At 48.7% G+C, this 17,022-nt stretch overlaps 1 protein-coding gene across 1 annotated transcript; it reads left to right on the top strand.

Moving 5' to 3' along the window:
* The first annotated feature begins 138 nt into the window (after window positions 1–138).
* LOC125166594 (histone H2A type 1-C) lies at window positions 139–3,444 on the top strand. Its single transcript, XM_047860513.1, has one exon. It carries the CDS (start codon window positions 183–185, stop codon window positions 573–575), a length of 393 nt encoding a protein of 130 aa, XP_047716469.1. The 5' UTR covers window positions 139–182; the 3' UTR covers window positions 576–3,444.
* Window positions 3,445–17,022: the final 13,578 nt, after the last annotated feature.

The raw sequence follows: 17,022 nt of genomic DNA, 5'->3' as shown, positions 1-17,022 counted from the left end.
TGAGGTATGGAAATAAAGCTTTTCTATTGGCTACTTGACTGAGACTCGTTACTAGCCAATCAGGCAACCGGGTTTGCTCCCCAGGAAATGGCTATAAAAGCAGCGATGTTTTACCTACTTCCCGGCTTGCTCTCTTCTGGCAAGTGATTAGTTCTCTTGTCTTGGGATTTTCGTTGCTTACGATGTCTGGACGTGGCAAGCAGGGAGGGAAGGCTCGCGCCAAGGCGAAGTCTCGCTCCTCTCGCGCCGGGCTGCAGTTCCCGGTGGGCCGCGTGCACCGCCTGCTCCGCAAGGGCAACTACGCCGAGCGGGTGGGGGCCGGCGCGCCGGTGTACCTGGCGGCCGTGCTCGAGTACCTGACGGCCGAGATCCTGGAGCTGGCGGGCAACGCGGCCCGCGACAACAAGAAGACGCGCATCATCCCGCGCCACCTGCAGCTGGCCATCCGCAACGACGAGGAGCTCAACAAGCTGCTGGGACGCGTGACCATCGCGCAGGGCGGCGTCCTGCCCAACATCCAGGCCGTGCTGCTGCCCAAGAAGACTGAGAGCCACCACAAGGCCAAGGGCAAGTGATCTGGCAGTCCTCTGAGTTTCCGGAAGCGCTTTCATACCCAAAGGCTCTTTTCAGAGCCCCCCACCACTTCAAAGGAAGAGCTAATACCACTCTTTAGGTTAAGGCGGGGAAGTCGATAAAGGTAAGTTGATTTTAGCCCAAGCCAGGATAGTGCGGTTCCTCGGCTTTTGAAAAAAAGTGTCCAGGTGTTAAAATCGCCCGGTCCTTCTAGGTAACGGCAAGCCGAGTGTCCGACAACTGCTTGTACTTCCTGACTTCACGAATCTAGGCACCTCGGATAGTAATGCCTAACTTAAAACTCGGCTAACGGCGCAGCTCCGCATGATTTCTTAAGCTGTCTTGCAAAGTTGCTCGGATGTCCTTGAAGGTAAACTTAACCGAGTAACACGCTAACTCCCTGGCCAGTCTCGTAGGTGCCTCGTCTTGGGCTGCGAGCAACCCGTCTTCACTAATCTATAAAGGAGTTAGCCTCTGCTCCTGTAAGTTTTCAAAGTATTATCTGAAACTTCAAGTATGGGAAAGGGTCTCTGAAAAGTGGCTTTCCCCGAACAGGATAGTTCACAATACTGACTGAATCCACATTCGAATTGAGGCTTCTCCTGTTTACAAGTCAATTGGCTTTGGCACCAGTTTCTAAGTCCTGGTTCTCGGTCTTGTCATCCATAAACTGGTGGAAAATTTGGTGTTTTCATTAGACCTTTCTGCCAATCAACGCATTTAGAGCCCCTAACCTAGAGCAGTGCTGGACTTTCAACCAACTGCAATAACACTTTATTTCAAGAGGCTCAAATGCCTAGATTCCTAAGGCAGCCTGAAAAAAAGGTAGAATCGGGCCACAGGCCTCTCCAAAGCAGTTGCTACTAAGGATCTAGTCATTTAGCTGCTCCCAACACCAAAAGCTGCAATCTGGGACCGTGCAAAACTTCCTGCAATCTTATTTTCCAGGATTGAGTCTCCAAGTGATTCTTTGGGGTGACTGGGTTAATGCTCTGGAAAGTTCTTAGGCAGGAAGGGTGAGTGGGCCACGGGTTGCCCACGCCCCTGCACTCGGAGACTGGCGGCCCAAGGAGAAACAGCCTCTTGCACACGCTCTGGGAGCTCCCACTGAAGCATTTCAGGTGGCAGTGTTGGGAGCATTCATATCGGAATATGCACGGGGAGGAGAGGGGAGATCGTCTAAACAGAAGCTGGTTCCCCGTGGACATGCCTCCTACTTTCTAAATGGTGACGCTTCTGGAATGGTCTGGAAGCAGCCTCCACCCTCCCAGCCTTCCTCCTCCTCCACTCCCACCCACCTCCCTCCTTCCCCGAGTCCCGCCTCCCACTCCCCCAGCCTGATAGTCACCCTGGAAAAAAGGGGCTAGGGTGTCTGGGAGTTTGGTGAAGACAAAGGGGCAGAACAAGTGAGCGCCTTGATTCTAACACGTTAGAGTTTTCTGAGTTTTAAGGATTCTAAGGGGTAGGCGGGCTGAGACTGCACACGGGGAGGTTCCAGCCTGGCAGCGGTCCAGACTGGGGTCCGCCCAGAGGACCAGGTTCTTTGCACCCAGAATTTCTTGTATGCTGGAGAACTTGGATCCTTAGGTCCGAATTGCTTTATATGAGCCTAGCAATGCTCTTCATGAACTTTCCAGGTTGGTTTTGAGCCCAGCTCCAGCACTGACCAGGTGGGTGACCTTGGGCTTCGTGGTCAATTCCCCCCTGCCTCCATTTCTTCCTGTTCACCTTCGCTCACCTAGTGGTAAAACAAGTAGGCTCAGCAGTGTGGGTTCTGAAACTAGAACACAGGCACTCAAGGGCAACAGCTGACACTAAGCACTTTACCGTGTCAGGCGTAGTCCTACCTGCTTCCAGAAAATTCATTTAAGCCAACAATCTACAGGTAAGTGCTATCACTCTCCAGACTTGAAAGCCTAGGTAACAGGAACAGAACATAGACTTAGACCTTGTCTAAGTCCCAAGGTCAGGAAGCCAATACTTTAACTGCTGGCTGTTCTGCTGTAAGCACAGCTCCCTTAATAGGTGATTGTCGGAATAATGAAACCGGTAAAAACTCAATACATAATGGCTTAACTTTGTCCATGTACCCGACTGTCACCAGTTGTATCCTCAGCTGTGAAGAATTCAAGGGAAAGAGGAGAGGTGTTCTCCCTGGAATCTACACAAACGGAGGAAGGTCACCCATGGTATTAGCACTGCAAACCCAGAGGAAAAGCCCCTAGACTTGAAACAAGGGGAAAAATCAGGAGGTGGTTCGGTAAAGAGTTACAGGACTTGATACACTAATTTCTTGTGAATGAAGAAGGAGTTAGTAAAGATATGATTTTGAATTCTCCCCTCTGGGCTTCAGTAACAAAACTCTGTATTGTTTGGTTAACGATACATTGTGTTAATTTTATTTGTTTCCTCTTCAGCAAGACCTCCTTAAAGTCAAAGACCCCATCTTGTTAAATTAGCAGTCAGCATAGACCCTTGCATAAGATAAACACTTGAAAATTGGGCAGTGTGTAAATGTTGAGCAGAGTCAGTGGCTGGGCCATCAGGAAGCACTTTGTTCTAGAGGGTCTGCTTATCTCCAGAGGAGAGGAGACTAACAGGTTGCTAATAACATCTCTTTGCAGTAGAAAATCCCTTCTGAAAAACTAGTTTGCATTGGCATCTTATTTGGGGAGCTTCAGAGAAGCACAGAAGGTGCCAAGTGACCAGCTCTTACCTAAGAGGACAGCCAAGAGGCCGTTCCCCAAGCAGCGGACACTGCTTAGAGATGTGTCCTAGCTCCCCCTCTCCAGCATACTTTTCCTTCCTCTTTAAAACGTCACTGTTTATGGGGTGCCTGGGTGGCGCAGTCGGTTAAGCGTCCGACTTCAGCCAGGTCACGATCTCGCAGTCCGTGAGTCCGAGCCCCGCGTCAGGCTCTGGGTTGATGGCTCAGAGCCTGGAGCCTGTTTCCGATTCTGTGTCTCCCTCTCTCTCTGCCCCTCCCCCGTTCATGCTCTGTCTCTCTCTGTCCCAAAAATAAATAAACGTTGAAAAAAAAAAAAATTAAAACGTCACTGTTTATATCCAAAAGCCCTAGCTACTCCTTTGGAAAATTCTCCAGTGAGCAATAAATTCTCAGTAGCTTCAGTTGGTTTCCAGCCATCGAGCAGGTCTCCATCCGCCATGCCTCAAGGGTCCTGGGGAGGACCATTTCAGTTGGGGCAAGTTGATGAGAATGATAAACCCAGGCCTTCCAATTACTGGAGGCACCTGGACACCAGGGACAAAAAGTTGATCTCAGGGATTTACTGAGATGTGAGGCTAAGCTGAATCATTATTTGGTTATTTAGGGCATCCCCAACAATGCAGACCAGGATGATGCAGCATCACCAACTAGAAAACCCCTTTATACATTTTGAAACCACCTATGCAGCTTTCCTTTATTCCGTCCATTATCCAGTCACTTACTAGTTTTTTTTTTACAAGCACGATACATTTTATAATTGTGAAAAGATCGTATATTAAGGTCAATTACATTACCACCTACGGGTTTGTCATCTGTCGATCCTAAGTTATAATTACCAATGTAAATATTCCTGTTAAATATGCGTGTATATTATTAGAAGATGCTAGGAATTTAACTGAGGACTCCCCATGCGTACTGAAATCGAGACTAAGAAGTGCAGACTTGAAAATAGAGTGAAGTCACAGGCATGGAGTGAGGGTGGGCATCTTAAAAAATATCCGAGCTTCATGGGACTTGATTACACTGCAGTAGTTTCCCTGTGTGGCAGCCGGGGCAAGGGGATGGAACCGTCTCCGGGCTTAGAACGAACGCGCGTCATTACAGTTGAGGCTGTTTCCCAAAGAAGTGAGTGTGCTAAGCCTCAGGGACACCAGGCGGTGGTGATACCCAGAACCGAAAGAACAGGACTTGACTTTGCACCGCAACGAATTGTCTTTGCGTTAAAGATGGATCCCAACACGGTCAGACTATACCACGTGCCCTAAAGTTCAGAACCTTGACGCTTGGTACTTGTTCCCGGACTTTCCGCGATGTCCCTGATGTTCCAACAATTCTGCAGTTTCCGAGGCTGTCTTAGGCGCAATAAACTTCCAATTTTACATCTCCAGCCCCGACCTCCATTGTGAAGTGCGAATGCGTGTATGCACGTTTCCCCCCAACTCCTTCACGTGCAACTCTCTTTTCAGCCCGAATCCACCTAAGACACAGGAGTTGACGTTGTAAGCCTGTTACTCCCCCTATTCCTTCCCGCTCAGGAAGTGCCACTACCCTAAATCCATTGGCTCAAGCCAAAACTTTAGGGGGTGAGCCTTCCTCGCTTCCCTTCCTCTCCACAAATCCAAACTATCCATAGGTCATGTCACCTATACCCCCAACACGTGTCTTCCTGTATTCTCTACACTCCTTGCCATGACCTGAGGGGCCACCCATGACCACCTCAGGCCTCTGGCCTCTGGCCTTGTCTCGGACTTATCTCCATGTTTCTGTTCCAGCCGCACTGGTCTCTTTCCACCGGCCAAGCTCTTTCCTGCTTCAAGACATTTTCACTGTTGCACTTTTTCTCCGAAATACCTGTTCCCTGACTTGTCTTCTGGAAAGCTCTCTCTCACCCTTCAGGACTCTGCTTTTCTTCAGACAGTCCTGTTCTGACAGACCTACCCAGACAGATCAAAGATCTGGATACAAAATACAAATACTGGATGACATTTTAGGAAACATCTTAACTGCAGGGGTGTGTGTGCGTGTGTGTGTGTGTGTGTGTGCGCGTGCGCACGAACACTGAGGGTCAGGTGTTATTGTTAAGCAAGGCAGGAAACAAAGCCGTAGAAGACAGGACATAAACTACATAGGCCAGAAAGAGATTTAAGACAATATAATAGAAGAAAATGACTAACCAGGATATTTTGTATCTTTTATTAAATTCAAGTGGCCAGGGGCGCCTGGGTGGCTTAGTCGGTTAAGCGTCCAACGTCGGCTCAGGTCACCATCTCACGGTTCTTGAGTTCGAGCCCCGCATCGGGCTCTGTGCTGACAGCTCGGAGCCTAGAGCCTGCTTCAGATTCTGTGTCTCCCTCTCTCTCTGCCCCTCCCCCGCTCGGTCTGTCTCTCTTTCTTTCTCTCAAAAACAAAATAAATAGACACAAAAAAATTTTTTTTAATAAATTCAAGTGGCCAATGCATATCAGGGGTAAAAAAGTTAACCTTTCTAGCAGTTAAGCTTTGTATATACCAGTAATAATGGGATGCCTTTTCCTATCCATGGAGAGACACCCACGGAAACTAATAGTACACAGGGCTACTGAGGGCGGGGAAGGATTGCCACGGCCTATACTCTTTTGAAAAATTCTCCTGGAAATATCTATTTAAATGTAGTATTAGACCCTTGGCCTTGTGTACAACCAATCAGTTCTAGATAAATAAAGACGGAAACCAAACAGGAAAAAAAAAAAAAAAAGTTGGCCCTTGAAAAAAGAGGACATCTACCTTCTAGAAACAAGCCCCCATGATGTAAGGTTATAGGAAGAGAGGTTTTTCACCTTTACAAGCATCTGAGTGTAAAGTGTTAAAATGGGCGTGTATTAAGTTGGTAACTTCAAGTATCAAGAATAAAGTTAAAAAGCAGCCTCCCTCTGCTCACTGCTCCGGCAGGTCACTCTCTGGCCGTGACCCTGTGTAGATTCTTTGAACTACAGTCCCAGATTTTACCTATTGGGTCTCACAGCTCTGGCGTCTCCCCATTCCAGGCTCCGCTCCATGAAATGGGGACCTCTCTGCGTTCTCACTGTGCCTTCCCTGCATCCAGCAGAGGGTCTGGGAAGTGGCGGCCACTCAACTCCGCCGAACGCGCAGGGAGGGGATGGCGTAGCCCATAAAGCCCTCTCTGAGCCCCGCACGTGGTTGTCTGCACGTCTGCGGAGAGGGGTCTGTCCACTAACCGTCACCCACAGCTCGCCCCGTTAGCAGGTGTGCAGCGAGATCGGGAAGTGCGCCCCGCTTGCCTGCCACGCTCCCCCTTTTCGGCTTTGTGCACTAACCTCCCCAGATTTAATGTCTTCATGATAACCCTCAGGAAGCCCTTCATTGTTTTAAGGGCCTCTTCTCTGCCGGCTGATACCCCCCCATAAAAGAATCCTCTTTAATGTGCTACTGGGTCTGTGGTTACTAAGGGTTCGCTTGGAATCCTGGAAAGAAAAGAGTCACGCAGCTGGTACGTGTGACAAAGTCAATGCTTTTTCATCCACTCACAGTGTCTGCTCTGCACAGAAGGGCAGCTCCTGGCTCCTACATTCCAACGCGCGGATTATCCAGTTAACACGCTCCTCTCCAGGCTGTTTGTGGAAGATTCTATCCCCCCCCCCCCCCCCGTGTCTATACCCTGGCACTTTACATTCTCCCCACATGGTGGAGTTTCAGTAAATACTCCGAATGAACGTGCTGACCACAAACCTTAGATGTGCCCAGAAATGGAATAGTCACCAAGCCGCAGGGCCTTGAGGGTTTATCCCTGGGGTATGTACCGTTTTAGCCTCCACCCAGGCTTAAAGCCCAGTTACTCACTTTGGAGGGAGATCCATGATGGTTCTACAGCTGCTGTGTCCAACACGGTAGCCACTGGCCACATGTGACGTTTTCAGTTTAAATATAACATAATTAAATTAAAGAATTAAGTGAAACTAAATTGAAAACTCAGGCTTCAGTTGCACTAGCTACAGTTCAAGTTGCTGGTGGCTACGGTCTTGGATAGAAAGATACAGAGCACCTCGGTCATCCCAGGAAGTTCTATTGGTAGGCATTCCTTGTCCTTCTAATTGTTCACGGGCACTTACTCGATGCCCTCCAGGTGGCATCTGAGTATGTAACGTATGGTCACCAGACCAAATACAGGATGCTCAGTTACATGTGAATGTCAGATAAGCAGCAAATTATTAAGATTAAATATGCTTTAAACTATTGCACAAAATGTACGACGCTAAGACAAAAATTGTTATTTATCTGAAATTCAGATTTCACCGGGCATCTTGCATTCTTATGCGCCAAACCTGGCAACGCTGCCTGAATAACAAAATGAGAGCATCTTCCGGGGCGCCTGCTTGGCTCAGTCGGTTGAGCGTCCGACTTCGGCTCAGGTCACGGTCCCACGGTTTGAGGGTTCGAGCCACGCGTCAGGCTCTGGGCTGATGGCTCAGAGCCTGGAGCCTGCTTCGGATTCCGTGTCTCCCTCTCTCTCTGCCCTTCGCCTGTTCTCTCTCTCTCTCTCTCTCTTTCTCTCTCTCTCAAAATAAATAAACATTAAAAAACAAATGAGAGCATCTTCCCTGGGAGCCTGGGTCCTCTTGACCGTGGGGAGTTTCTATACAAGCAACTGAGAAGGTCTGACACCAGAGGTGGGCCTGTGGGTCTTTCTGCCTGTGTTGAGAAAGGCCGAGGAAGAAGTTCCTAACGGCCTTTACTTTGGTTTCAGATCTTTCCTTCGGTTTCCAAAGCTTCTCACTACAGAGATGTCTGGGTCCAGAAAGTGTCTGTGAAAGTCATCGGTTCTCAGAAATAAATGGATAGATGGGGGGCCATGTTCAGTCATGACTGATTGATTCTGCACCTGCAATTTTTTTCCTCCTGAAAACTTATTCCGGGTTTATTTCTTTGTGTGTACACGTACAGCTTGGGGAGGAGAGTAAAGGCGGGAAAATATTATCGAAGAGAAGCTCTCTCTCGTAGGAAATATGTCTAATGGTTTGAATTAGTCATAGATTCAGAGGGTTCAAACAAATCAAACTACCAAGGTATGTGTTGAGAATCCACCCCTCCACTGGATTACTCTACGAGGTAACCATTAATTCCCTTGTATACCTACGCACTGTTAACTCACGCAGATGTGAGTCAAGCCACCCCCTCCCGCCTTCACTGATGAAAGACAGCCAACTGTATACACTGTTCTGCCCTTACTCTTTTCCTACAACAGTGTATTTCGGAGAACTTTCCAGATGTGGAAACAGGGAGCTTTCTGTACACCATCCTGTGGGATTGCACTGTGTCCCTACATCTTAGTGCACGTAACCCGTCCGCTATCGGGGGGCATATAAAACGAGATGATAAACCCGGATTCACAGCACGTCCGATTGACAGTCCTCCCGTTCTGCTGGGGTTGTGGAAAGTGAACAGAAACGCGTCACTCTTGGGTGAGAGACTCAAGGTTCTTTGCCTCAGAAACTCTATGGCCTTAGCCGAGGTAGCAATTTTGAACCTCACTTTCTTCATCTGTACAATGGAGGCAATGCCTCCCTTACGGTGACTGTAAGAATGAAAGAGGACCGTGTGAATTGCTTGAAGCTCAAAAGAACAACACGGATAAGATCGTGTAACTTTCAACACCATTTCGCTTGCGAGAGTTAGAGACGATACGATGTAATAGGAACAGTCTCCAAAGTCCAGCCTGCTGCCGGGGCATGAGGTGGTGCAGGGAGGCAGGAAGGCCGGCTCTCAATTACCTGCTTGAGACGTCTCCCGGGTGACATGGCCCTGTCCTGCCCGCCGGAGTCAGAAAATACCCTCTCCCAATTTCCCCCGGCCCTTCTCCTTATTGCTTTTTTTCCTTCAACCAAGGTCAGCTTTTGTCTATTTGTTTGGTTTTTTGGTTTGTTTTTAAGGTCACGTTTTAAGAATGTCTCCGCTAAGCTGTAAAGTCTGTGTGTGTTGGGGGCTGGGGGGCCCTCTGGGCCATTGCTGCGCGGCCCGCTGTGAGCCTGGGGACTGACGTTGCCTGGCATACACTGGTCAGTCCAGAAACAGCTGGCGAATCCATCAGGCAGGCAGGTGTGGGAAGGGGGCATCGATGTACCAAGTCTATACAAAGTGGCTTGTGCACGGGCACGCGCACACAAATACATGTAGTTGCACAGCAGACACGCAGTGAGACCTTCCAGGAAGGCATGGGGACCTGGAATTAACTGCTGGGGTTTGTGTCCTAGCTCTGCTCCGCCCCTTACCACGTGTCTGACTGGGGGTAAGTCACCTGCCATCCCTGAAGATCAGACTTGTCCCAATGGGACAGCGCCTCCCAGAGTTTTGAGAACCAATCCAATGGGATGGTACCTGAGGAAGCACAGTGTTGCTCGTGAAGCTTAATATAAACATGCGCGAAACGCTGCGGACAGAGATCCGTCCCAGTCTATCTATCTATCATCTATCGATTCATCTGTCTGTTTCCAAATATGGAAAAGCAAAAGCAGGAGAGGCTATTGGGATCCCCCTCGGGGATCTGCTGGCTTCGCCTGTAGAGACAGAAGTAACCGGGCTTATGCTAAGCTGGAATACTACCTGCTGCTGGTGGCAACTAGGCCCATGGCAGGAGGAAGCTTCTAGAAGAGAGCGCCCAGCAGACATTCACCGCTGAAGTGGCAGCGGATGCCGCCACTCACCTCCCCCCAAGTCTCTTCCAGGTACGGGAGCAGCAGCCCCAGTGGAACGGGTGGGCCTTTCGAACCCAGCTGAGCTGTCTTTCCAAGAGCAGAGGATGTCAAGGCACGGATGCCCCATACGCTGCCCCCTCCACTTTGGGCTCGGTTCGCTCCCTGGACGTGGAGAATTCACCCCGACCGGGGATCTGAGCAGCCTTGACACAGGAAAGAAAAATGCAGACGGCTATTAAAAAGAAGGGTCCTGGGGGAGGACAGAATAAGCGAGCGTAGAGCACAGAAGGAAGCTTCTGTTTCCTTTGGCTCAGTCCCTGCAGGTGGTGAGTGAAGAGACCAGGGCCCTGAATCAGTTGGCCTTGTGCACGGTTGCCAAAGAGATCAGTGGTTTGTACACGTCCACACCCTGAGGTATATTTCTGCCCTTGACGTCTTGACTGTCTCACGCCTCCAGTGGACAACTTACGTGCCATTTTGGATCTTTCCTTCCTCCCTTGCTACTCTGTGTTCAGTGTAGGGCTGGTAGCCTTAAAACCGCTGCTGCTTACGGTACCAGTAGTTACTAATGGGGATTAGTAAATGCTACACATCAGGGTGTTTGGTTTTCTCCTGGAGAGCCAGTTGTTAAACAGTGAGCAGCACACCGCCGCCTTGAACAACCGTCGCTCCTCCCCGGTGAGGACACCCACATTTGCTCACACTATTTTCCTACCCGGAAAGGTCCCGTCTCACTTCCCATGCTTCTGGGCTAATTTAAATCCCACACTCCTGCCCCCCCCCCCCCCCGAGTGGTTCAGTTGGCTAAGCGTCTGACGTCGGCTCAGCTCATGATCTCGCGGTTCAGGAGTTTGAGCTCCCCGTTGGGCTCTGTGATGGCAGCTCGGAGCTGCTTCGGCTTCTGTCTCCTTCCCTCTCTCTGCCCCTCCCCTGCTCACACTCTCTCTTTCTGTCTCAAAAATAAACATGAAAAAATTGGTTTTCAAAGATAAATAAATCCCTATAATCTGTACCTCCCATGTATATTTTCATATTGTTTCCCATCTGTACCTCCCATGTATATTTCGTATTGTTTTCATGCCTACTTTCCAGATTGTAGGAGGACACCTAGCACACTCTTCAGCCAGACAGATACTCACCTGCCCCAACCCTAACTTCCTTCCTGGCTTTTGCTCCCTGATCATTCTCCTACTTCCAGAGGGGGAGAGTGGCCATGGCCTGGCAGGTGGTGACGCTGGGAGTGAGGGCTGTGAGCACAGCGGGCTCCGAATGCCCCAAGCAAGGCACCACTAGGGCACAGCAGGGCTGTTTAAGCAGTGACCCCAGGGACTTCCTCGGGGTTGCCTGGTGATAAACTGAGAACAATGGCTGCTTCTTTCCCCGTGGGAAGATCAGCCAATGTTCCCAAGTGCTGGGAGGCTTGCGTTGGCAGCTGACGCCCACACAGAAAATGTTTCTTCTCCCTATTCAAGTCTGCTTTCGTGTTTTTTCTACTGAGGGAACAGCACAGGCAGTGGGTGCCCTTGGGGAGCACCGCCCCTCTGGGCACCAGGATGCGCCCCTCCTTCCCCAGAGATGAGCCCTGAGTGTTGCATGAGAACAGCCAGTGCCCTGGCAGACTTCTGCCCACCCCCCTAGTTCCAGGGGCCACAGCCAAGACCACCGGAGGCCCCAAATAGGAAGGCCTGGGCCGAGTCGCATGACCTCTAGAGGTTGAAGTCAGTGGAAAGGAGTGGAAAGGAGCTTCCATTAAGGGCCTAGATCTAACTTTTTGGTCATGATGGAAATCGCCTTGTGTCTGTCTTCTCCAATGTCCTTCATGAAAGCTAGAAACCAATTGCTGTTTCTATAATTTCCCATTTATCTCCTGTAGGTCCCCTTTCTACCGTCCCTCCTCTGCCCGCAATCTCTTTCCTCTCCACGTACCATCAACTATCTTTCAAGGAACACTTTTTGAAAGCATCCTTGTGGGGGAAGCTGGATGGCTCAGTCAGTTAAGCGTCTGACTCTCGGTTTCGGCTCAGGTCATGATCTCACAGTTTTGCGAGTTCAAGCCCCATGTCGGGCTCTGAGCCTGCCTGGGACTTCTCTGTCTCTGTCTCTCTCTCTCTCTCTCTCTCTCTCTGCCCTTCCCCTGCTCACAAAGCTCTGTCTCTCTCAAAATAAGTAAATACACTTAAAAGATTTTTTAATGAAACTAAAAAAATTTACAAAAACCCATGAAAGTAACTTCTTGTTTTCACACTAGGTGGTCGGTGTTGAAATACGTGCAGACCCGCCACCACCGCGCTCCATGGATGCTCCAGGGGGACCCAGGCTCAGCTCGGTTTCGGGCGCCCGCATCCCTGTGGCGGAACAGCAGGTGCACAGCGGTACTCTGGCTCCATCATCAGGAACCTCGCTGCCGGGATCTCACCTGTAGCTCAGAAGCTGGGCCTCAGAATCGGACCTTCTACCCAAATTCACCGCTCTCCAAATTAGCGTTAGATTGTGACGGATGTAGCTCCTGCCTCATTGCAGGAAGTAGATTATAATATTCACTGCGTGCCGAGCACTACCTTCTTTTATCTTCATAAGGAGTTTATGAGGTAGGTGCTCTTATGATCCCAGAGACCTAGGGACACAGAGACATAGGGAACTTGTCCGTGTCATCATTTTTCGTTATGCGCCGACACCCGGGGTCTACTGGCCCAAGGAGTTGTGAACCGCCTGTCGCTTTGGAGGTTCGTTTGAGTTGACTTGGTCGCCACTCCCATCTTGTAATGTCCTCTTGTAGCTTAGTCTTTAACCAAGGAACACAAGAAATGAGGCCCTACTCATTTGTTACTTTTTGGTGATTTTTGTCATTCTGAGAGAGAGAACTTCTGAGAGAGACGTTCAACTTTAAGGAAGCAAGAAGATACCTGATATTGAACAATTTGTTCTTTTTCTTTGTGCCCAACCCAAAGGAGACGGACAGCTGCCGTGAAGGCTGGACACTGATTTCTGGGACCCTGTGGGATAATGGAAGTAAAAACACAGGTTTGGCCATACGTCAGCCCCTCCTTTGCAACACTATGTGACCGAGAGCAAACCATTTCCCCTTTTTATCCTCAGTTTTTCCTTGTCTGGAAAATGGAACCAGTCCTATCACCTGCCTCGGGGGATGGATGTCAAGGTTAAGTGGGGATAATGTACTGGGCACATAGTAGACACCGAAAACAATGCCCCCTCCTCCTTTCTTTTACCCTTATCTATGAGCTTGGCTCATCTCTAGGTGTATCCATTCTCTATCACCACGTCACCAATTATCCCCAAACTTGGCCACTTCAGGACCGGAACTTGGCCACTTCAGGACCGGAACTTGGCCGTGCCGGGCCCTCTGGCTGTCTCGCAGGCTGCTTTGAAGATGTGGTGGGTCTACAGCGATGGCTGTAGTGGGGCCCAGTGTGTAGCGAAGGCCCACTGTGGGATCAGTCCACTCACAAACCCGTGTACATGGCTGTTGGCAAGATTCAGACCCTCGAGGACTGTTAGACTCAGGGACTCAAGTCCTCGTTGGTTGTTTCTTGTTTTGTGGACCTTTCAGCTGGACAGCTTACAGCTTGACTTTCTTCTGAGGGAGTGAGCATGAGAGAGGGCGCAAGTGAGGGCCCCAGACCGGGGCCACAACCTTTGGGAACCTAATGTGAAAAGGGACCCGCCATCGCTTCTGATGCATTCTGCTTGTTCCTAGCAAGTCCCCAAGCGCAGCGCACAGTCACAGAAAACGGATAACCCGAGGGTGTGAACCCTCAGAGGCACAGGGTCACCTTAGAGGATGCCCACCACACGGAATATATCACGACCCGTTTAAAACAAGGTGAAACTGTCTTCTTGAGCCAGTATCTTTAGAAATGGAAGAGTATCTCTGAGTTCTCACACACACAGGCCTGGTTGGGTGCAGGTTGGGTCATGTGCTCAGGCATCAAAAATTGCCCAAGTATTTACATTTCTGAATGTCCCTGGAAACTACATTTCCCAGGCTCCCGTGCTCTCTGGTTTCCAGGAGTTTTGACCAATGGAGACGCTGGTAGGCCATGTTGGTGAGACTGGGCACTTCTCCCTTCCCTCTTCACTTCCTAGGGTCTCCCCAGTTGGTACTCTATGGCTCTGTCTCATCAGAGGGCCTTCGCTTGGTGCTCTGAGCTCCTGCCTTACCAGCCTGTGCTGTTCCAGCTACACTGGGGGGTTCCAGCCCCAGCTCCTAGTTAATAGGAGTTAACACCTCTTCCTCCCTTTGTCCCAGTAGCCCTGGGAGACACACAACTTCCTGCTGCCGCCTATCTTTTGGTTACTCCCCACCCCTCTTTTGGTTTCTCAACTCTTTCATCACCCATTTATATAATTATCTCAATTAAATTCCATCTGTATGAAATCCCTAGAGTGCCTTCTCGTTTTTAACCGGACTGTACTCATCCACTGGGAAACAGTGGGACCAAACACAGCTGACGAACACTGATCTTCCTTGAACAACTAACGTGCAGACCAGTGTTTACAGCATTTTCTAGTCCTAAATATCTGCCCGGGTCCTCATGCTGCTGGAAGTCCAGCTCAAAATATATCCTCTAATCTGTACCTTGATCTCCTGACCAGAAATTAAGCACACATCTGATACTTTATTTAATACCAAGTGTATCTCATTATACATTAATTAACGGTATGGCTTATAAACTCAGTTCATGTGAATTTAGGATTAAAAAGTAACATATATCAGGGCGCCTGGGTGGCTCAGTCGGTTGAGCTCAGTCGGCTCAGGTCATGATCTCACCGTTCATGAGATCGAACCCCACGTCAGGCTCTGTGCTGACAGCTCAGAGCCGGGAGCCGGCTTCAGATTCTGTGCCTCCCTCTCTCTCTGCCCCTGCCCCGATCACACTGTCCCTCTTTCTCTCTCAAAAATAAAAAATAAAACATAAAAGAATTTTTTAAAAAGTAACATATATGGTCACTTACTATGTGTCAAGCACTGTGAAATCACTTCAGATGAGATCAGGTGCATTCAGGGTGCATATGGCCTTAGACTGTTAAATCGCTTCAAAAAAATGACCTCATCTGATCTTAGCAACCCTCCTACAAAGTAGATAATAGTTGTACCTATGAGATTTTTGCCAGATTCTACAACAAACAACCCCCAAATCTTAGTTTGTAGCAATAGCAAAGGTTATTCCCGACTCACACTGTATTTCTTAGTGGATCTGCCATGGCTCTGTTCCATGTTTTCTTCATGGAGGGACCCAGGCTGAATGCGATATAAAGGGATCTTATTGCTGTTAATGATTTTTCTGGGAAGTGGGCACACATCACTTTTCATATTTTACCAACCAAAGCCACTCCTGTGGCAATGACTTATGTTGATGTGGAGGAGAAATGTACTCTTCATATGGGGAGGCATATTGTAAATCCATATTGATGGGCAGGGATGTGTAATCCTCCCAAATATGCAGCAAAAATTTGGGAGTAGTAATACCATCTACCATACCATTGTCATCCAAATTTTGAACATGAGACAACTGAGAAATAGAGGTTAGCAAATTTCTTAAACTCATAAATCTAGTAAGTGACAGGATTTGAATTTGAAATGGAGGCATCTGCCTTCAGGACTGTGACAGCCAGATTCCAAGATGGCTCTGGTAATCTCACCTTCCAGTATGCACACACATGCTTGGATCATTCCCTCCCCAAACTGGATACACTGACCTATGTAAGTAATATAATACTGTGGCTTCTGGAATTAGGTCATAAAAGATACTGTGACTTCAGTTTTGCTCTCTTGGATCACTCACTTTTGAGGAAGTTAGGTGCCACGTAGGGAGTCCTGGAGCAGACCTACGGAGAGGCCAAAGAACTGAGGCCTTCTGCCCAATAGCCAACACTGACTTGGCAGCCATGAGAGCCATCTGGGGGAATTGGGTCTTCCAGCCCCAGTCAAGTCTTCAGATGACTCCACTTCCAGTTAATATCTTGACTCCAGTCTCATCAGATATCTCAAGTCAAAACTACCCAGTTAAGCGGTGCCTGGATGGCTCAGTCAGTTGAGCGTCCAACTCTCAACTTCGGCTCAGGTCATCATGTCACGGTTCGTGAATTCAAACCTTGAGTTGGGCTCTTCCCTGGCAGTACAGAGCCTTCTTGGGATTCTCTCTCTCCCCCTCTCTCTCCGCTGCTCCCCTGCTCTCTCTCTGTCACAATAAATAAACTTAAAAAAAACTACCCAGTAAAGTCATCCCCAAATTTCTGACCCGTGGAAACTGTGTGAGATAGTAAATCCTTTTTATTATTTTAAGCCATTAAAGGTTGGGAAAATTTGTTATGCAGCAGTAGATAACTATAAAAGAGTCTGCCATTATGCCAAACTGCCACCACGTATGAATGAACAATCTGTGTAAATATATAGATCTTACATTTACAAACCAGCAAATGCATATAATGCAGGGGGAGTGAAGAGGAAAAGTAAAGGGATCCTGAGGAAATAATAACCGGAGTTATGATGGATAAAGAGGGAAAGTGAAGAACAGAGTAGAGATATGCAAGAAGGCCAGATGCAACCTGTTCTTATTCATTGAACCATCTCTTCTAAAGACACCGGCGACATCTTTGAAGAAATGGATGCCGAAGATACTGAGGTAGACAATGATTATGAGTTCAATGTTAAGGTTAACGAAGAGGTAGTTAATATCTCTGAAGTCATTGTTTCTCTAGGCACTCTCTTTCCAGACAGAAGACGGTATTTGTTGGGATTTTTGCTAGGATTAAGGGATCTGTGTTTTGACTCTTAAGAGTATATATGTAGACACTTATGCTTTATACTTTTACGCACTTCCAGTCCAAGAAAAGACACCCCAATCCTTCACCTCACCCCCAGATCCGAAATGCTCTCCACCTCCACCTTTTTCAAGGATCCTTCCTGCATCCAGATTCCATAGGATCTCCTTGCTGGTAACCCAGAGGACAAGTCCCTGACCTCTCTCAGGCTTTCATCTTGAAACAAGATGGATTCGTGGAGACTCAATGTGC

Source organism: Prionailurus viverrinus, chromosome B2 (genome assembly GCF_022837055.1).
Source record: "Prionailurus viverrinus isolate Anna chromosome B2, UM_Priviv_1.0, whole genome shotgun sequence".
NCBI lineage: Eukaryota > Metazoa > Chordata > Mammalia > Carnivora > Felidae > Prionailurus > Prionailurus viverrinus.
The sequence above is the reverse complement of the archived record's forward strand: the minus strand, read 5'-3'. Positions and strand labels throughout refer to the sequence as shown.

What these genes read in the sequence shown, in the direction of transcription:
- LOC125166594 (XM_047860513.1), top strand. Translation starts at nt 183, where the DNA reads ATGTCTGGACGTGGCAAGCAGGGAGGGAAGGCTCGCGCCAAGGCGAAG.